Here is a 22,045-nt window from a genome sequence, read left to right on the forward strand (position 1 = left end):
AGGTTAAGATTTGGTGTTGACGCCGCCGTCGCCGCCGCCGTCGCCGTCGCCGCCGCCGTCGCCGCCGCCGTCGCCGCCGTCGCCGCCGCCGTCGCCGTCGCCGCCGCCGTCGGAAAAGCGGCGCCTATAGTCTCACTCTGCTATGCAGGTGAGACAAAAACCCACTCGGCAAGAAAACCATTTATTTATACATTTGGAACAGAGGTATAATATATTCTGAAACGTAAACCAGAACTACACACTGAAGAGCAAGGGTAAAATGTGAAAGTTTGATCAAAGTCGGAAAATATATTCCAGATTTTTTAATGTTCTGAGTTCCAGGGAGAGCTTCGATGGATATTCTCGATTTAGACATTTTGACATATACTCATGCATGATGCTTTTATCAAGAAACAAAATTAAAGGTTTACCGAGTGGAAGATTAAATTTAATGCATCTTTTTGGTTCCTACGTTTTTACATTTGTTCTTGTAGTTGATTAGTTCATGTTTCTCACTTGTTACAACTTTAAAGTGTTCAAAATATCATTGAGAAACCTTGGTAATTTCATGTCTATTAGGTAGTTCAAATTGGAGATTCAGTGAATGCCTAAGTTTTCTACTCGGTTACGTTTCTTTTATTAAAAAAAAACACGCAATTCGTGCATTCTGATTGCTTCTGATTACAAGTCTCTTATTACACACAAAAAACAAAACATGCAAAGTTGTTTATATTAAGAATAACATATTGACAAATCAAAGGCTAATCAAAGACTGCAAAGATAGGTGAATATCAAGGCCTTTAATAAAATGGGTAACCATATAAGCATATAAGCACTTGATATTTTTCATTGGATTTCAAAAATGATTGTTAAGTTTCCGCACAATTCGTTCAAGTGCACCTAGTCATACAAGATAACACCGTCATTTGTTTGACTATTACATATATACATATGTTAATAGAATCTTCTTAAACGATGTAAAAGCATGATCGTATCAATAAATAATATTCAATTTCCCAGTTTTCCCTTTCTCTCACAGATGTTTTGTGTAAAATATGATTGATAAATGGATACAATAATTCATTAATAAAAAGTGCGTTGCTGAACGGAAACGAACCGGGAGTAAAGTTTTGGAACACAGATCGAACGGTGTAGGTGATGTTTTACGATGCGTGTATTAAAATCTTGTATTGATTAAAAGCAAATAAATCAGATGAACAGATCAAAAAAAGTTTGAAGTAAATCAGACAAGAAATAAAAAAGTTATGAATATTTAAATGATGTGACTGAACAGTGATTTTTCCTAAATCACTGTAACGTCATACGTCATAAAGGCTGCGTCACACCTTTGCGTATTTAACCTGCGTCGATCGAGCGCAGATCAGACGGTGGACTGACGTTCGGCGTGCGCAAACATGTGCGTCCTTCAAGCGCAAGCTGAACGTCTCCAACGTCAGTCTACCGTCTGATCCACGTTCAGGAAGCGATTTTAATTTTCAAAAAAGCTGGGCCGACGCAGGCTAAAAACGCAAAGGTGTGAGACAGCCATAACACATGACTCTTATTGGTCACGTGTCATGACGTATGTCATGCACTTCCTGTCTGCCATAGCTTATTATAACTTTTTGTTTGTAAGAATCTGTTTTAATCCATGAGTGGTTATTTTTCAAAACATTCAAAAGGTTGAATCAATAAATGTATCTGTACCCGTGTTTATCGACCCCCCCCCCCAAAAAAAAAAACTGTTCGTCTTGCTTTAAAGGGTTGCAAAGGGGGGATTTAAAAACAATAATATATAATAAAATACCTGCAGAGAAGTGCATGGCATACTTCATGCCACGTGACCCAGCGTTGCCAGTTAGCATGATAAATAACTTTTGCGTTGTATTCATAACTTTCTTATTGTCTGATTTACTTCAACGTTTTTGGTTTTGTTTTAATTGTTTTGTTTTTCGTCTGATTTATCTGCTTTTAATCAATACAAGATTTTTTTTTCTGGTGCGGACCCAGTCTTTAAATATGCGTTCGTGTGTTTGTGTGTGTGTATGGGGGTGTGCGGGTGTGCGTGCGTGCGTGTGAGGAATGGGGTTTGTGCAAGCTTACTAGAAGTACAAAATTTCTACATATGCCCCGACACCAACTGCATCACGTGTAAGTTCAACAACAAAGCTTACCCAAAACCCTTAATTTCCTGACAATATTAATTGCTGATACACTGTAGAATTTTTGTGTACATTAAGACATAATACAAACACATTATAGACACTGATCTCATATCCTAAGTTTAAAAATCAGGGGAGCGTTTCATCAATATTTTAATCCGACAAGTTGTCAGATCTGACATCTTTCCATGATTTTGATTGGCTGAGAGGCACTGTTCCTATGGTAACTGTCGGATAAAATGGGACTTGTCGGATAAAACGTCCGACAAGTCCTTTCATGAAACGCCCCCCAGATGTACAACAGACGGTTGATATTGGAACGATGTCGGGCCTTGTTGAAATACATAACCATTCAAGAAATAAAATTTCATTTGTGCCAGTGTCATTTGGCATTTTTTGTGGAATTGAGCTAGTGCTATACTGCATCACAATAATGTCATAGTTAATCTGCTTAGGTTATCATCTTTTCTTGCCAAGAAACTGCTCCAGCGCGGGAGGTGTAATAATGTGATAGATATGCACGTTGGCTCTTAGCTTCCTTGATAGAAGTGTTTCCTGTCGGAGCTCTCAGACCGTGAAACACAGGGTCGTCTCTCCATGCACCAGGTATCATCGCATGCGTAGATGGATCTTCATGGTCTACATCTCCTGATGCCAGTGGGTACCTGGTTAATATCAGATTATGTAAGACGCAGGCACTCAAGATGATTAAGTTGGTAGTTTGGGGCTTCTGCGGAAGTGTAGTCAGGAAACATCTGAACCTAAATCAAGAAATACCATAAAACAAGAGCCCATCAATATGAAATATATATATTTTTTAATGATCTGTACATACGAATCTTGATTTTAAAATAATCACGCTTCATTTGGAGTAAAAACAAAATATTGTACTTGTTATTTGGAGAAACTAGATATACTGAATACTAAAGAAAAAGATCACTATAATAAATACAAACAAAATGAGAGCATCTGCTTAGTGTATCATTTCAGATTTGTTAGCAATTGCAGTCTCGCATGGTATTTTGCGCGTAAGCTGCAGAAATAGCAACATGTGTTGATAAAATAAACACCATATAAAAATTCTATGTTATGCTGGTTTAAACAAAGTGGGTTATTATGATAACTCCTTTCTGGGGGAAGTTAAATATTTGTATTCAATGTGCTTGAACTTTTAAAGCATAGGCACTGAGAATGCAGAAAGAAATGAATACAGAAATAAAGGGAGACCTACCTGTGAGCCAAAATATCAAACGAGTTTTCCACTACTCGCCTAGCTCGGCTTAGTCTATAACTGAATATGATCTCTTCATGAACTTGGGACCTATGTGAGAAGGGCTTCATTAGCCAGGGCTTCATCGCAAATGCATCGTCAGCTACAAAATGGAAAGGTATGGGCATGTCATCATTGGGCATTGGTTCCGGTGGCGGCACCCCTGCTCTTTCCCCTTCAATGGCATCATACAAGTTGCAGTTTTTCCAAGTTCCACCATCTGAAGAGCCACCCTCTGCTCCAACATCCACATACAGAAACTTATATTCTGCATCTGCTACAGCCATGAGAACAATACTATGGAAACCTTTATAGTTAAAGTACAAGGACCCAGACTTTGGCGGCTTCCTGATTGCCATGTGTTTGCCGTCGACGGCACCAAGGCAATTATGATAATTCCATCTGGAACTGAACTTCTTGGCCACATCCTTCCACCCATCTTCAGTTTTTGGACAGCTGAGTACTTCCTTTTTATACACTGTAATGAGTGCATTACATACTTCGGGAATAAATCTCGATATGGTGCTTTTCTCAACTCGAAAGCTGTACTGTAATGTAGCATATGAATTTCCTGTTGCCAAGAAACGGAGAGTGACGGCAAGTTTCAGTCCAACTTCTAGTGGTTCTCGCATAAACGTTGTTTTCTTCTCCAGATGAGGCGTTAGCTTTTCAACCATTTCCTCAAACAGATCAGGAGTGATTCTCAAGAAATTCTTATAGCTCTTTTGATCCTCCCTATGCAGCTCTGCCAGTAAATGATCAAAATGTCCGTAGATGTGGCGTCTTGACAGCCAATCTCTCACCCACAATGTCCTCCTTTTTCTTTTTACTTTTTTCTCCTCTTCTCGTTCATCTCTTTCTTGTTGATAAACTATTAATGCTCCTGCAGCTAAATATAAACACCTTCTCTCTTCTAAATTAGCTTCTTCAGAATTCAACATCTTAATGACGATAGTTATGCTGAATTAATGAAAAACACGAGAGCGAATAGACGTTTGCCTTGGTTTTTTTTTTTTTTTTGATAGTTAACACAATGCGCAAACTACTTGTGAAATAGTCGTGAACTATGCGTAAACAATGCGTGAACAATGCGGGAACTATGCATGCCAGTGCGTGTCACTGAAGTGGCACGCACTGTCACGCATTCAATGCGGGGCAGTGCGGGACCAAAAATCATGAAAGTGTCAACCGGGCATAACAATCGTTTTTATTTTCATTAATATCGCACAATTAACAGTTAGTCTAGTTAGACCAAACGGTATATTGTCTAATTGGACCAACTTGTTATCAGATGAAATGATGATTGGCAGAATTGGCAATTAGACCATGTACATGTGGATATTGGAAGAACTGATCATAGACCAAGAAGAAGAATAAATAATGGTAGACGAGTTGGCAATCGGACGAATTGGCATTGTACCAAATGAAAATAAATCATTCACAGGCCTACCACAATTGTTTATTTTCATAAACCCAACCCCACCCCGGACAACATCAATGCATGCTCCTTCACTTTTTAAATACCGCCGGCATCTCTTTTAAACACACACATACATCTGCGCCCCTCACTTTCACACATACTCAATTCGAAGTCGTGCTTCATCGTGAATTTTAACTACTATTAGAAATATACTTTGCATTCACTTTAACAGTAAGCAATGCCAAAGAATTATATCCCCGACTACATAAATTGAGCCTACATAGCATAGATAAATCTTCATCTCCCCCAATTTCCTCCCTTGAAATAATTCTTAGTCTAAAGGCCAAATTATTTATAAATTTTGTTTAGGAATGCTTGGAATGGAATGAAGTATACATGACATAAACATTTGCATGCTTCTCACTCTAACACCAACTATTAATAAAAAAAGGACAGTGGAAATTGTATTGTCCGTTACACACTTTTTATTGCAGGGTTCAGGTCCTGCCTCGATTCTTTGTATGTATCAAACGCTCTGCCATTTTACACCTCTTCCATTTTTACCTCTGCCATTTTTACCTCTGCCATTTTTACCTTCGCCATTTTTACCTCTGCCATTTTTACCTCCGCCATTTTTACCTCTGCCATTTTTACCTCTGCCATTTTTACCTCTGCCATTTTTACCTCTGCCATTTTTACCTCTGCCATTTTTACCTCTGCCATTTTTACCTCCGCCATTTTTACCTCCGCCATTTTTACCTCCGCCATTTTTACCTCCGCCATTTTTACCTCCGCCATTTTTACCTCCGCCATTTTTACCTCCGCCATTTTTACCTCTGCCATTTTTACCTCTGCCGTTTTAACCTCTGCCATTTTTACACCGAGCCCCTTAAACTGGCAATCACCTTGAGACATCTGGCCACTGGGGACAACTACAGATCACTGGCATATGGTTTCAGATGTGGTATCTCAACCATATCAGAGTTGATTCCAGGAGTCTTCAACATACCTACCACCCCTGAAGCATGGAGCACCCTTGCCCAGCAGTTTGAACAGAGATGGAATATCCCCCATGCAATTGGTGCCTTGGATGGAAAGCACATAGCCATTACGAAGCCAGCAAACACAGGCAGTCTCTACCACAACTACAAGGGGTTCTTCTCTATACCACTGCTGGCATTGGTAGATGCAGAGTACAAGTTCATCTGGATTGAGCTGGGAGGTAAAGGACACATGTCTGACTCCCAGATATTCACAGACTCTGAGCTCTTCGAATGCCTAGAAGATGGGTCCATAGGGCTGCCCCAACCATGCCTTCTCCATGGAGAAAATCAGCCTGATATTCCCTACTTCTTGCTGGGTGACGATGCTTTTGCCCTGAAGAGCTACATGATGAAGCCATACAGTAGAAGAGGGATGACAGATGAACAGAGGATCTCAAGGGGGAGAAGAGTGGTGGAGAATGCCTTTGGCATCATGGCCAACAGGTTCCGGTGCCTGTTGGGAACACTGGAACAGAAGGTAGATAATGTCAGAGATTTGGTGGAGACTGCTGTGGTGCTCCATAACCTGCTGAGGAAGAGGGTGGCACTGGTAGCCAATGCGGTGGACCACGAAGATGAAGAGCACAACTTCGCACCAGGGGCAGCCTGGAGAGATGGACCTCACTGGGATGATGTTCCGCAACCACCTGCAAGGGGGAACCTCGCCAATGTGGATGCCAGACATGGTTTAGTGGAAGAGAAACAAATGTTTTTTTTCTCAAGTGAAATATATATTTAATTGTTTCCCTATGGGCGTGCCATAGAATGTTGACCATAAAAAAAGGAGAAACAAACTTCAAGTTCATGTACTGTTGAATTCATCAACGGAAGAAATAGAAAATTGGTATGATGTGAATAAGAGAATATGCATTCTTAAACTAAACCTATATAGATCGAACGTTGACTTTAAACAAATACACTCGGAAATATCAGTGGAAAGAGTCGAACGTCACAGGCCTAATTCATTTCCCATAGACTCGTGTGTTAAAGTGGCACTTAAAAAGAATTCATAAAAAATAAGGAGGAAATTCAAGGGTTGAATGTTTACTACCAGTGGATAGGATAAATGTCTGACATTCCATATCTGACCAGAAAAGGGTACATTGACCAGCTCATTTTAAAAATAAATCAGCATTTATGAAGACTACACCTGACGGGACCAAATTCATCACTTGAGAGAGTAAAATGACCCTAATTCTTCCCCCAGTAAAAATATAGTTCCATAGTGGTTGTATTAAATGAATTAATTATGCTGATTAATGCATGAAATAAACCATTTGCTCTAATCAACTATCACATGGCCCCAAAACTGCTATTTTTTTTATTCAGACTCTTTGTAGGATCCCGATCAAAATAAAGTATTTTTTGTAGGATCCCGATCAAATGTTTTATTTTTTAAATGGTATCGCAATTTTTTTTTACAGATTTTTAAATTTATGTATTTCTTTGTGTTTTTACTTTTTGAATATTATTGCTTTTTCCGATGGAAATTGTTGCAGACTTACCGGTAATTTTGTTCATAAACAAGGCAAAATTAATTAAGTTTAATCAGTAAAAGTAGAAATAATGATACACACTGGCGGATCCAGGGGGGGGGGCACTGAGAGGCCGCATACATTCGTAATTCCGAAGCTTCGTTATTCCGAAGGTTCTGATATTCCGAAGGCTCGTTATTCCGAAGATTCGTATTTCCGAAGGTTCGTAATTCCGAAGGTTCGTTAGTCCGAAAACGAAATGAGGTTCGTAATTCCGAAGGTTCGTTAGTCCGAAAACGAAGTGAGGTTCATAATTCCGAAGGTTCGTTTATCCGAAAAAGAAATGAGGTTCGTAATTCCGAAAGGTTCGTTAGTCCGAAAACTAAATGATTAACTAACCTTATTTCGTTTTCGGACTAACGAACCTTCGGAACAACGAACCTTATTTCGTTTTCGGATTAACGAACCTTCGGAACATCGAACCCTATTTCGTTTTCGGATTATCGAACCTTCGGAATAACGAACCTTCGGAATAACGCCACAAATGTTCGGATTAACGAACCCTTTTACGTTTTCGGATTAACGAACATCGAGGTATAGGCAATTTACGTGTTTCGGAATTACGAAGTGTAACCCTGAGAGGCACAATTAAAATTTGTAATGTAAAAATGTTGTTAAAACAAGAGTGTGTCCTCCCCCCCCCCCTTTGAAAGTGAAGACTTTTTTTTTGCTTGTCAATTTTTTCCTTGGGAAAATGCACCCTCCCCTTTCGAAAAATCCTGGATCCGCCCATGATGATACATATATTAATTTTGGCTCAATACACAAATTGCATTGGATTTGTACACAATTCATGTTTTGAGCAGTTTTGGGTCAGACATATGCACTTAGGTTGAAGGGACATGATTGTACCCCCCGGAGTTACGCCGATGGTGCAACTAGCATGATGTAAATGGAAAGTTAAGGGATTACACACCAAAAAGATTGAATGTTTTGAAAGAAATTATATTCACGAGATTATGCGACATTTATTTACATTTCTCTTAAGGGCATTTTCACCACAGATGGACACAGAGGCAAAAAAAATCAAGTTGATATTCATGTCAAATGCTTTGTTTTTTAATAAAACAAGACCTGAAGTTTCCGAGACAAAAAAATTTCCGACTCTGGCAGCCATTTTTTATTTCAAAATGGCTGCCAAAGTATGGATACAAATTAGTGTTGAAAATAGTATATTGATACATATTTTGTTTTGACAGATTTTTAAAGAACAGGTTTGATCATGATGTTTTCGCCTGTGATTTAGCTTGCTATTATAACACTTTTTAAAATCCCACAGAAAGGAACACCAGTAATTAATTCATCTGATAAAAAACATTGATGAAGTATGTGATATGGTATGTAATGTCAGTTACCGAAAACAAACTTTTTTTTCTAATTTCCTGGAAAAGAGGATATATTAAATGAAACTTGGTAGATTTCCTCTCTAGGTAACACCCCTCCCTTCTACACCAAATATAAAGATTACCAATTAACAATGAAGCCATAGGGTACCATTAAATATATGTAATGTCAGTTCCCAAGTGGAAAATGTAATGTCAGTTACCGAGATGTAATGTCAGTTACCATGATAAAACGCTGGTTACCAATATTGAAATGCAAATATGTGGTCAATTTTATGGTGAAGAAATATTGTATACTTGTTATTTAAGTCTTTCACTTTAAAAGTCACACCAGAAGGAGCTTGCTATTGACTTTTAAAAGGTATAGTTCACAAGGAATACTATATGAAATTATGAAGGAAGTTGCATTCCCATCGTGCAAAAAAAATTACAATGAAATTGTTTTGTACATGCACTTACCAAGTACCTAATTGTATCGGACAATTTTTTGTTTGGTTTTTTTTTGGGGGTAGGGGGTACTTTTCCCAACCTATTGCCTAAATCTGCAACATTTTTTAAGCTTAACATTGTGATGAAGGGGATTTCCAGGGTCCCTTTTTTAGTTTCTAGGATTCTTTTGAGCATTGCCTCGCTAAAAGAAAATTCCTGGTTTTTATACCTGTTAGTAGTGTGGATGTGTGATACAATTTTGTTTTTGGTTTACAAGTATAGATGAAAAATGAAATTTGACAGTTCTGATCAATGTTGCATGGATCTACTAAAACTGTGTTTTTTTTTCTAATTTACAAATAGTTCAGTTTCAGTCTAGAAGCTGGAGTTTATTTTTTGTTGACAGCTTAAAAAAGAAATTAGCAAAGAAAATGATTAAACAAATTATGAAGAGAATTGAAATCTGACAGATATGAACAAGCATTGCTTGCACTGACCAGAATAGAAATCAATAAAACTACATGGCTGCATGAGATTCGGGGGAGGGGTACGTGTAGCCTAGGGGAGGAGACCCTTATTCATTTTGCCTTTTTTGAGGGGAGGGGGAGGTTGGAGAAGGAAAAGGTTTAAAAAGTCAATATAAAACTGATGAATATATTATGGGTGTATAGTCATAAAAATCCATGTGTACAGTCAATGCAATATCAAATTACTAAAGGAAAACATGTAGCTGCTATGACCCCCCCCCCCCCCCGAGTAAGTAAAACGTACATTTCTTATCTTTTGATAATTAAAAATGTGAAGTATTATGAAACTTTTATGATTTTAAAAAGCCTTACATATAAGTACCAAGAAAATTATGCCTTTGAGAATCATATAGCACTGGTAAATGTTAATGTGTATTGTCAGTTACCGACAAGTAATGATAAAAATGTTCAAATCAAAGAAAGGAATTAAGAAAAAGAAAAAGTATTTTCATTGAAATGTTCCTAGAAACTCGGGTATACTTCCACATCAAGCTCACTTTCATGTGAAGCTCTGCACAGAAGATACAATGCAATGATTCCACACATTTGACTTCCATGTGTTATCTCTATGACAAATTAAGTGTAATGTCAGTTACCAGCATGGTTGCGGAAAAATTATCATAGCCCAAAAAAGACAAAAACGAATTGTTTAACATTTTGACACATCTTAACCTAGTAACGGAGGTATATTTACATATTCAAATTATTACTCTATCTACTCGGGGACATGAGATTCAATTTTAATGAACACCCTGAAATTGCATGTCCTTTTGCGTAATGTCAGTTACCGACACATTTTTGCTTGTTGATGCGTTAAAAAATGTGGTTACATAGGAAAACTTAGTATCAGATTATACAGCATGGTTCACTTTATTAACTCTATCAAAAGCAAACTCCCATCATTTGTTGTTTTAGAGATACACACAATGAAAGGTGTGAAAACATTGTGCCGTGTAATGTCAGTTACCGTGAAAATGCCCTTAAGAGATTGTTTAGTAAATTGATGTTTTCTTTAGAGCTCTTTTACATCGACTCCTAAAACATGTATGTAATGATATTATGATGCTTGTCATCATAAGTTAAATAGCGCCAGCTGGTGGCGGCACTTTGAGAACGTATGTCGGAAAAATGTAGACACCGACACGGAGATTGATTGTAAATAAACGTGATCCTGACTGCACTTATCTGGTATGATTCTATTATTACCGTCCTGAAGATATTATAATGTATAGGCCTAAATCGGACATATTGTAAGTTAACGACGTCATTAAAAATATGATTGAGGAACGCATCTTAGTAATTCATTGTTCAAAGGCTATGGAATGGGGGGGGGGGGCTTCCACTTTTTAAAGAAATTAAACATGTGGTAAAAAAAAGAAAATTGCCATCTGATTGTGACATCCCCCCCTCCCCCTCTTTCGGTTCATCTGTTGAAATCATGTTTTTAGCATAGGGCACCCCTTTAAAAGCGGGGGATCGTGTTATACAGAGGCGGTCATTGACCTCTTCATGAACTCAGTGGCGTAACAGGCGGGGGGGCAAGCTGCCCCCCCTGGCGGAGCTCACCGGGAAAATTATAAAAAAAACGGGAAAAAGAAAAAAGGGGGAGGGAAGGGAAAGGGAAAGGAAAGAAAAAAGGGGAAAGGGAAAGGAAAAGGGGAAAGAAAACTAAGAAAAAACATAAAAAAGGGAAAACGGAAAGATAACGGGAATAGGAAGGAAAAAGAACAAGTGAGAAAGAACAATTCGCCCCGATATACAAATACATTAGCATGATTAGTAAGACAGGGAAATAATTTAAAGATGACAAAAAGGCAAACAAAAGCGGGAAATAAAAGGCAGAATGGAATTAGCCAAAATCTAAATTGGAAAATAAAGAATAGGGACAAGATAACGTACACTACCGGGCTGCCGAGGATTGAGATAACGAGCGGGAAGAAAAACGGATGGTATATAGCATAATGTCGTATGAAAGTCTATCATAAACTTGCTAAATCTCCAAAGGCTCTGTCCAAGAGTCAAGACCCCGTGCAGTGGGGGCTCTTCTTCTGTAACCTTTAATGGGTTCTATAACGGGCCCCTATATGGACCCTTCCTGCATTAAGCTTTACGTTGAAGCACTGACGTACTGGGGGGTGGTTCCACAGCCAAGGGGAAATAAAAGAAAATAAAGGAGGCAGCGAAATGAGATGTATGAAAAAAAATATATGACATGATATTTGCTATAATGATGTAAAAATCTATCACATAATTAGAATTTCATTTTAACAGGCCATTTTTTTTCTGGCTCGCTTCGCTCGCTGGCGACTTTTCACAAATTTTCCCACATTTGCTATGGTGTGCCCCTCACAATATTTGGATGATTACGATACACAACTGTATTGAATTTATGTGTTGTGTTAAAGATATATAAATATACACGCAATTTGATTAAAATAAGTGGCCATCTGTAAGGTTTAAAATGGCTTTGATATCAAGAGGTTCCGGGGCTCTGCCCTGGACCCCACCCATAAAGCACTGTTATATGGATGAGTTTGGACCATGGCCCCCAAAAGTGAGGAAAGAAAGGAAAGTGTATTATATTTTTCTGAATATCACGTTAAAATCTATCTTCATGTTAGATTCTCATGAAAATGTGATTTTTTTTATCTCGCTCGCTTCGCTCGCTCGGGACCTATATTAAGCTACTTCTTGCCAGAAGCGCCATACTCGGCCCCCTCGAGCATATAGAGCTTCGCCCTGATGCTCACAATCATAACAAAAATCCTGTTCACCGTGGCGTACAAAAAAAGAGAGAAAAAAGGAAAGAGAGGTGAAATATGATATCATCTTTTTAACATTATGTCAAAATCTATCACAAAATTGGACTTTTGCAATAAAAATGTCAAAAAATTTTGATCGCTCGCTTATATATATATATATATATTTGCCCGATACGCCATATCGCCCCCTCAAAATTTTTGCCTTATGACGCCATTGCCTGTTCCATGATATCACCGGGAAATTTTTGGCTCTTGCCCCCCCTGGCCACCGACCCCTGTTACGCCGCTGCATGAACTCTGCAATGACAAGAACACGCACATTCAGCCCCAGGCAAAAGTTAACCTGGGCTGTTTAGAAACACGAGGCGGAAGATGAAAGAGAGAGAGAGGGGGCATGGGGGTATCGCGTTTATATAGCATCTCTCCATGTACGGGACGATGGGATGCCCTCCTTATTTTAATGTGATGTTTCACCCCTTCAAATAAATGAGATCACACTTCACATAACAAAAAGGAATTAAAATAAAACAAGGCAAAAGCAATTTTGTGTCTCGCCCACTTATGAAAACCAGAAATATCGTGATTTGCGGGGGCACGCAAGAGAATTATATCGAAACTTCATTGTGAAATGACTGGGATGGAATAACACTTGTCATAAGAGCCTTGCACATAAACTTAAATGTTGACCTGAAAATGACCTGTGACCTTACCATGTGACCTCAGACTGCAGCATAACATGCACCATCAATGCATACAAAATCAAGTATCTGGCTAACATCACAGAAATAAAATTTTATTTCCGTGGCTTACATGCATAGGGGCCATTCCTCCCCCCCCCCCTTCTCTCTCTCTAAATGGAACATATTGAATTTTAGTAGTGACGATCTGACCGATTATACACATACATGTATAGCTGGGGGGGGGAGGGTTTCGGGTCGCTTATTGTGCACAGAAATCCCGGACCTCAAAATATTTTTGCATTTAACGGTACCATACTTGATCAGCCTCTGCCAATTTGGCACATGGATACCATAATCAAATTAAACACAGACATCTTGGAAAACTCCCAAAAGGGAAAAAGGGTCTTAAGTTCGAAGTATCGATCCATGGTCTAATGAAAGATATCAATTATGATCAAAGTCCGGGAGGGGGGGGGTGCTTTCAAACGAACACCGCTAATGTCAAGACATCGACATTAAAACTTTTCTTTATCGCCATTTTATTCAGAGCTATTGAAACATGATTGGAAACCGAAAACAAATTAAGACAATTAAGAAACAATTATAAAGGTAGTGAAGTCATTTCAAGTTGTGTACGTTGTTGTGTTCTGCACATTCTAATGCCCCCCCCCCCCGAAATTCCTTAAAATTTTCAGGGGATTGCTGGGGTCATGAAGGCGGGGAAGGAAACCGGTTAAGGACGTTCCACAGTTATGTTTGTGCGCATTATGATCTGCGCATAGTTTACACACTGCGCGCTAACGTCACAATGGATGAGCAGGAATTAGCTGCGGGTATGAGCTGATTTTTCTCATCTTCTGCACTTTAAAGAGAAATGCCAGTAGTTGCAGTAAACTCTGATTTCATGAGAAAGTCTGTAAAACCAGGCTTAATTGTCAGTATATCATCGAGGATCTAGATCTGGAACAGTTACATAAGCTGAACTTTGTGAAATCTTGAAATCTACGCTGAAAAATGTTCACACTGAAGATCACCAACACAGATAGGCACACGTGGGACAGTGTATTATTATTGCTGGAATAAAGACCCGACGGAAGTGACCGAATCCGTGCTTATTTTGCTTATTTCTCAGCAATTACACAATTTCTTCCAGAATCCTTTGGCACATATTTTTTATTCATACAAACAGACACTTGGGTGGTCATTATATTAGATTCTGTAAAAAGTCATTTTGAGATCGTTACCAGAACTGGAATTTATCTTTAACTGCAGATCCGATGTGTTATTTCATGAAGCTAAAAAATGAAATTATTCCATGGACCATCAAAAAAAAAAATTATCTACATTTTCAAAATAGTGCTGCCAAGAATCACAAATATTATCCTGAGTTTAAATAAAGGGTGTGGTTTTGAATTTTTCTTCGCATAGATACAAAGCATGCGGCGCATAGTTGGTGTTTTAAAAAGCACACTTGCTCTAATAAAAATGCTGATAGTTTAAAAACAAGCACATGAATCCCTATTTTTTAATGTTTGTACCTCTTAGGTATACATTCCTCTGCAACTCTGCAAATTTTGGTAAAAATGACATGGATTTTGAATAAAGTGCAGCATTTATTGTACTTTTGTAGTTTGTTACTGAAATTTCACTTTTTTTAGAGTTGGGATTTTGTTATCTTTTACGCCATTTTTAACAACTGATATTGCTGTTAAACTTAAAATTTCAAAAAAATAGCACTGTAAATAGATTCTCCATTCTAACGATACAATTATTAATTCTCTTGCGAAATTTGATGACTTTTTCATGTATTTTGACTGAGTAATAGAGGTTTAAACTCATTGTAGTAGTAATCTTGGGCGGTCTAGAAATGCCAAATTCTTTTGAATGCGCAATCCTTAAGAACATTAATATGGGTGAACTTTGAAGCTCTACAGCAAAAAATCAAGCACATGGACCTATGTTAATTTTTGCATATTTCAAATATTAAGGTTCTAAAGTATCTACAGTATGTGCAAAGTTTGGTGAAAATGACTTTGATTTCACTTTAACTGTGGAACGTCCTTAATTGTTGGACGGCGGATCATGGGCAGTGGGGAAGGGGGGGGGGTGGCTGAAGGACAATGATTATTTTGTGTGTGGGATGTGTGGGTGTTTTATATTTGAGTCTTAAATTTCTTTCAGTGATTTGGAAATATAAATTAATTGAATTAATTCATAAATTAATGTATACGTTTATTGATTATTTATTTTACTGGAGCATTAATGTATCATGAAGGTATGAAACCTTATGAAGTCGGTTTACGGTATGTGTTTATTTCACTGCTGTTTGTAAATTTCACTGAAAGCAAAAAAATAATTAACCAGATTCAGTTACATGAAGTGGTTTGAATAAAAATTACCGAGGTATATTCTTGCGTGAAATATACGATTGGTTTGCTTCAAACCTGCCATGTTCACAATGCTTTTTTGGCAAGCGTAGAGTGCCTCATGTATTATCAAATCTTGGGAATTGTCAGTATAAGAACAAATGATAAATTGTAAATGAATGAAAACGATGTTAACCACTTTCATGAAATTAAAGAAAACGCACCTTGATCGTAACTTAAGATCTCAGATCATTAAAATACAATGTACTGTTATGAATGAAAATCTCTTTTAAAAATCAAGAAACGTTGCTTTCTAGTGAAAGAATGAGGCTATCTTGGGGATTGGCTTGGAAAGTGTAGCTCGAGAAAATCTATGCCAAATTAATTTGGACATATGCCTAAAAAATTGGAGTATGTCCTAAAGTTTTGCAGGCTATTCGGGGTTGACATTATAGGAAAATAACATAAAACATTTGCAACATAGCTATATGAGAAAATGTTTTATCCCAATAATATAATTCAGAATTTCAAGAAAATGATATAGGGCTTCCAGAATAAACAAATAAAAATCAACAGCTACGGCTTTATGAGGTCACATATTAATCAAAACACCTTCCAGCGCACCATCGATGAGTCCCTGATTCACTAGTCTCACATTGCAGAAAAGTTATCATTGTTTATAAAGACGATTATTTGCCTCTTCTGCTGTCATTTTCAAATTATTATCAAAAGATTCTACCGCCAGGTTCTATTCTAAGCGGTGATTTTTTTTCTAGAGAATGTTTAAAAGCTATACATTTTATAATATTTGAAAACAAAACAGTATGAATAAATGATTAACTATGAATATACGGTCTAGACGTATGAGAATATAAAACCTCTTTCTTCGTTTTTTTTCGGCGCTCTTGATTTCCCAGGACTGAGGTTCGGCAGCACTTCAAACGTTATAATGGAGGGGGTTAATTAAAGCAAATCAATTAAAATGACATGGAAATGAATTTCAATTGAGTAAAACGTGAGCAACAACATAAAAATATATTACAGTCCGACATCTCTTATCCGGATCTCTCTATTATCCGGTTGCACACTTGCCGAGATTTTTTTTTTTAAATTCAATCTAGTATGTGTGGAAATGATATTTCAATCTAAACTCAATCCTATATGCAAACTCACTTTGATTACAAATATTTTCCAATATAGTCTACATACAACAACATTATTTTTCATGAAAATATCTCACACAAATCACTGAAAGAACTTAGGCAGGATAATTTTCCAGTAAATCAGGGCACATCTACGTGTATTTAATATTGGGTCTCCCAGATCCGGATAAATCCCTTATCCCGATTGGTGCTGGTCCCAACGTATCCGGATAAGAGAGGTCGGACTGTATTAAGAAACTTGCTTGAATTTCATTGACAGATGGATGGTGTTAAAATTACACCTTAGAGATTGAACATAACACCAAAGAGTGTACAAGCAACAACCAAATGTGTTTACCAAAACATAAAACCTAACATTAAAAAATTAATAAACTCTAATCCCTATGCTCTTTGAGATATTAATTGATTTCAAGTATGGTGTTACTGTTGAAAGCACAATTTGGGTTGCGTTCCCAAGCTCCAAAACCTATTCTGAGTTTACACAAATGACCCAGATCAAGATAACAGCTGAACACCTAGAGAGGGACTTTTCGATCTTCATTTTATGTTTGGTGTTATACTTGTGTAGAATTGACCTAACACCGACACCAAAAGATCAACACTGAACTTGAAATCACCCATTACGACCGGATCAAATGTCATAGGAGTATATGTCTCCACCTGAACACGAAATTTCTCCATTTCCATTGTGAGTGTTTAATTCAATATGTTCTCATTCATACCTGCATCACAAGATCTAAGAGTGATTTGAGCACGGCTTGATCAGCGCCCTCCAAGTTCCGGACAAGGTTCACCGGCAAACTGTTTTTTTTCTCCAGTATGAGCGTGTAGGATGTTCTCTTCTCACCTAAAGGAGAAAGAATACAGGAAAATAAAGAATAGTTCCTCTTGATGCATAATCTTTTCCAATTAAGTCCAAATAGGAGCTTCACAAATAGTATACTACCCCTAAAATGTCATGTATAAATAGATAGACAGCACAAAAGACATCTGCGGCGGTATTCTGAAAACCGTGTTAGCTAACACGATTGGTATTCTGAAAATCGTGTTAGCATGAAAAACACGTGGGTCAAGAGTGGTAACACCCCGCACGGTAATGAAATATGCAGTGCGCAACCCCCATACGCAGTGTTAGGGAGGAAGATAACACAAAATTTGGTATTCTGAAAATGGTGTTAGCAAAAATTTTATTCAAAGATAACACGAACATTTAATACTGTCCTAAGGAGAGGTTAAGTTGGGGGAGACGATGGCTGCACTTTTTCTAGCAGACGGAAATGTCGACAACAACACAGACCGGCATATAGCAATCGTCTGGCAGAACTACCAGTAATGTTCGTTATTCCAACTTTATTTTCTACCTTTCTTTTGACTAACAATGAGTAAACGTCAATGTCTTTGTCTGGAACTAACTGCGAGAGTAGGCCTACCCTTCACATGCATCTTTAATTCGGATTATTTAAAAAAAACATTATATACGCTCATATATGTTTTTATTTGGCCATATCATTAAAAAATTAAAGACAAAAAGGAGGGAAATAAAATTGAAAACGTTTGAAAAACCCCAGTACAGCAATTAAAAATTTATCCCGCCATGGGGCGTCATTCTATCTGTAGTGGAGGGGGGGGGGGGGGGGGCAAAAGTGAGAAACAAATATTTTTTTTATCTGATCGCTCTACACACCAATTTGATAATATCTCTATGTCTAGTTTAATGTTTTATAAAGTGCATGCTTTTTAAATTTTGCATTGCATATCTATTTTTTAAGTTTTCAAAATTATTTGGGGGTAAATATACACAACAAAAAAAGTAAGTCCCCCCTAAATCAAATTGCTGTAACTTTTGAACGGAATTATTTTGAGATATGATATTCCGTAGGTGGTTTTCTACACTCATTAAGCAACTCCTGGGGAAAAATAAGATTCATCGGTTGAGTCATGCATGAGTAATTAAAGATTGAATTAAAAATGACCATTTTTGAAAGTCACAAGAGTCGTTTTTCAGATTGTGCAAATACAAAGTTGGGCAAATGTTGTCTTTAGGTGAATTTTATGGTGTTATGCTGTTTTACTATCCATCATTTAGCTACTCCACACACAATTTTGATATCATATGTTCATGGTTGAGTGAGCACAATGTATTGCAGGGGCCGCGGAAGCGGGGGGGGGGCTGGACGGGGAGCTTCAGTCCCCCCCCCCACTTTTTTCCAAAAGCATGTACAAAAATGTAAAAATGACCATACCATTGTGATTTTTTGCATGGTCAGCCCCCCCCACTTTGAAAACCCTTCCCCGGCCCCTGTATTGTGATGTATCATCATAGGGGTTTATGGTAGTATCCTATACAACTTGTTAGATCATGTTAAAATTTGAAAATGTTGGTGGCTCCCCCGATTATAGGCCCCTCCCCCATTTTAAAATTCTGGACCCACCACTGATTTGACCATAAATTAACCTGATCATGAGAAATTGTAAGGACAAGAAGACATTTATGCAGTATAAAGAGTATTCATTCCTAAGTTTTCGAATGTGCTCGCTCAACCATGAAAATGTTTAAAGTTCGGAAAGTGTGTGGTGATAGAAATGATGGATGATAAAAACAATAGCAATTAAAGTCTTATTTGAAACCGAATTTGCCCCCAATATTCACTTTATTACCCTTTAAAATGAGTCTGTGACATTGAAAATACCAATTTTTCCACTTTGATGCGTGCTCACTCATCCATAAATAAACAAATCGATTTCATTTTTGCACCAAATTCTGCCCATAGGTTGATAAACATTACTGCCAAATGACATTGCTAAAGACAGCCGTGAAAAAAGGTTCCACCATATTGAATAAGGGGTTACTTATTCTTAAACATGTGCACCCATAATGTACACAAGTCTATGAGAGACAAAGTCAAAATTTTAACAAATATGAAATGAGGGTTTGTTTCATGGACGGTTTTTGTTACTTCTGCCAATAGTTATTGCATGAAACTTCGTACATGGCTTCAGAGTAACACTATCCAAAAGGCGTGCACACCAAAATAACCATTCGTTACGACACAGAGTGGGGCCAAGGCCTTGAACTTTCTTCTCATTTGCATAATTTTCGAATATTGTGTGCTCACTGATGCATTAAACATCGGGATTTTCAAAAAAATCAAATCAAATGAACTATGCAAGGAGGTTTGTGACAGATATCCATAGTAACAAATTGCATTTTTTCCAATAACGTAAAAAAGAGCTAATCGCATTTCACATTTTCATTCAAGCGTGGATATTTAATTAAACGCCTTTGAATCATTGAAGCAAGTTAATTGGTCATGAACATAACGAAAAAGTTGAGAAAAGATCATTTTCAGTTCCCAAAATGAACCAATACTTGCCTATGATATTTGAAAATCGTATTTTTTGTTTTCAATAAATGTTCATTGAACCGTGAAACGATGAATATTGTTGAAGGAACTCTTCCAAAAATAACTGTCATCATATTATATCATTTTTATTGATATAAATGTGTAAAAAATCCAATTATAGCAAATTTGGACTTGTGTTTATTAAACCGTGAAATTTAGCCAAAAAAGTTGTATCGTCTTTTAGAGAGTACCTTTTACAAGCCTTCTGACTATTTTTTATGATGAGAATGTGGAATTAGTTCCAATAAAATGGAATCAAAGTCATGATATTTTGCTTGTGACTTTTGAAAAGTGACATTTTTGCCTTCTGACGGTGCTCACTGAAGCATGAAGTGAAATACGTCCATAACGTTTACTCAGAGGGTAGCTTATAAAATTACCTACACGCTCGTGTAAAAATATATTAAAAACTTGCATTAGTTCGGAAATTATTGATGTTTGTTTAACCCTCAATCTCCCGGGGTATTTTGATTCTTGTCATTCCCGGGGGGGGGGGGGCCATTATGGCCCCCCCTTAAGATCTCAGCCGTGGATTGCGCGATCACAACGAAAATTTGCATGATGGTAGAGAATGACGTAATCTATGCAGTTGCATAGGTAAATTTCACTGAATTCATATAGTTTCATTTTATATGAATTAATTATGCTAATTTATTCATGAAATCATACTTTTTGCTCTGATTCACTAAATAAAGCTCCTAGAATGCTATTTTTTTGTAAAAATATTCTTTACAGCGTTCCTAACAATTGTGAATGAAAAAAATTCTGGTACCAAGACCGATTTCTTATGTATTTTATTGTTTTTTAAATTTCTTGTGTATTTCCTTGTTTTTTTACTTTTTGTTTTTTCGATGGAAATCGTTCCAGACTTAATTCTGATCATAAACAAGGCAAAATTGATTAAGTTCAATCAATAAAAGTAGAAATAATGATACATTTATGAATTTTGGCCAAATACACAATTTGCATTGGATTTGTACATGAAATCACGTTTATGAGCAATTTTGGGTCTGACATGCACTTACATAATGTTGCGTAATGTCGTAATCGCGTACCTGGGCGTCACAAATTTGGTCTCAAAATTTGCGCGAGACTTGAAAGTAAAAAGTCAGTGAGCGGCGAGGTCAAAAAATTTTGCGCAGCAAATATATCGCGAAAATTGTCGAGGGGGGGCCATAATGCCCCCCCCCCCGGGAGAATTAGGGTTAAGGGGGGACTTACTTTTTTTGTTGTGTATAGATATGTTTTCCCCCATATTTTCATGGGGTAATCTCCCCCTGCCACAATCTATCGGGGTCTCATTCTCCTGTTATAATTTCTTACGGTCTGAAATACTGTATTCCATTCTTAATTGCCACAATCACCCCTCCCTAACTAGATCTAACTTCTATTTAGCTGTAATGCGCTTAGAAAATGATGTCACAATGCAGCAGGCTTCGTGTCACCTCGCGCACAATGATTTTTCCCCCTGAAAATTTTGCTCGATCTTTTCTTTAACAGCGCATTTGATTGGATTAAATAGATGCAGAGTGGGAGGAGCTGAAGATAACATGAAATGAGATAAAAAACAAGATAAAACGCAGATAACAATGTTTCAGAATACTGATTTGGGGGTATGTTAGAGGCGTGTTAAATCGGAGAGATAACACGATATTTAACAAGAAAGATAACACGATTTTCAGAATTTCTTTAATTCAATAGTGTCAGTCATGTATAACCTAACCCTATACGTGAGACGTCCTGAAATAAGTTATCTCCACTTTGTGCCTTATGCAAAATTCAATTCAATCATGCTTTATTTCCTATAATAAACAGCCAAAATGCTGAAATTAGCATGTTTACAAATACAATGTTCACAAGTCATACATGGGTAAAAGCAACAATCAAAATGGACACAGGTACATACATGTAAGAATTTGTGATGTACACAGATAATAGATAGTTTCTAGAGAGCAAGTGTAA

General features: G+C 37.4%; 2 protein-coding genes across 2 annotated transcripts; one reads left to right on the forward strand and one right to left on the reverse strand.

Moving 5' to 3' along the window:
* Positions 1-2,483: 2,483 nt before the first annotated feature.
* Positions 2,484-3,878, reverse strand: LOC129278580 (putative nuclease HARBI1). The gene is made up of 2 exons (XM_054914722.2): positions 3,373-3,878; positions 2,484-2,902 (listed from the first exon to the last, which is right to left on the reverse strand). The coding sequence occupies exons 1-2, from the start codon at positions 3,768-3,770 to the stop codon at positions 2,593-2,595; spliced, it is 708 nt and encodes a 235-aa protein (XP_054770697.2). The 5' UTR covers positions 3,771-3,878; the 3' UTR covers positions 2,484-2,592.
* Positions 3,879-4,477: 599 nt separating this feature from the next.
* On the forward strand, positions 4,478-6,613 carry LOC135156954 (uncharacterized). Its single transcript, XM_064110978.1, has 2 exons — positions 4,478-4,481; positions 5,814-6,613. Exons 1-2 carry the CDS (start codon positions 4,478-4,480, stop codon positions 6,611-6,613), a joined length of 804 nt encoding a protein of 267 aa, XP_063967048.1.
* Positions 6,614-22,045: the final 15,432 nt, after the last annotated feature.

The sequence above is a fragment of the Lytechinus pictus genome, chromosome 16, assembly GCF_037042905.1.
Source record: "Lytechinus pictus isolate F3 Inbred chromosome 16, Lp3.0, whole genome shotgun sequence".
Taxonomy (NCBI): Eukaryota; Metazoa; Echinodermata; class Echinoidea; order Temnopleuroida; family Toxopneustidae; genus Lytechinus; species Lytechinus pictus.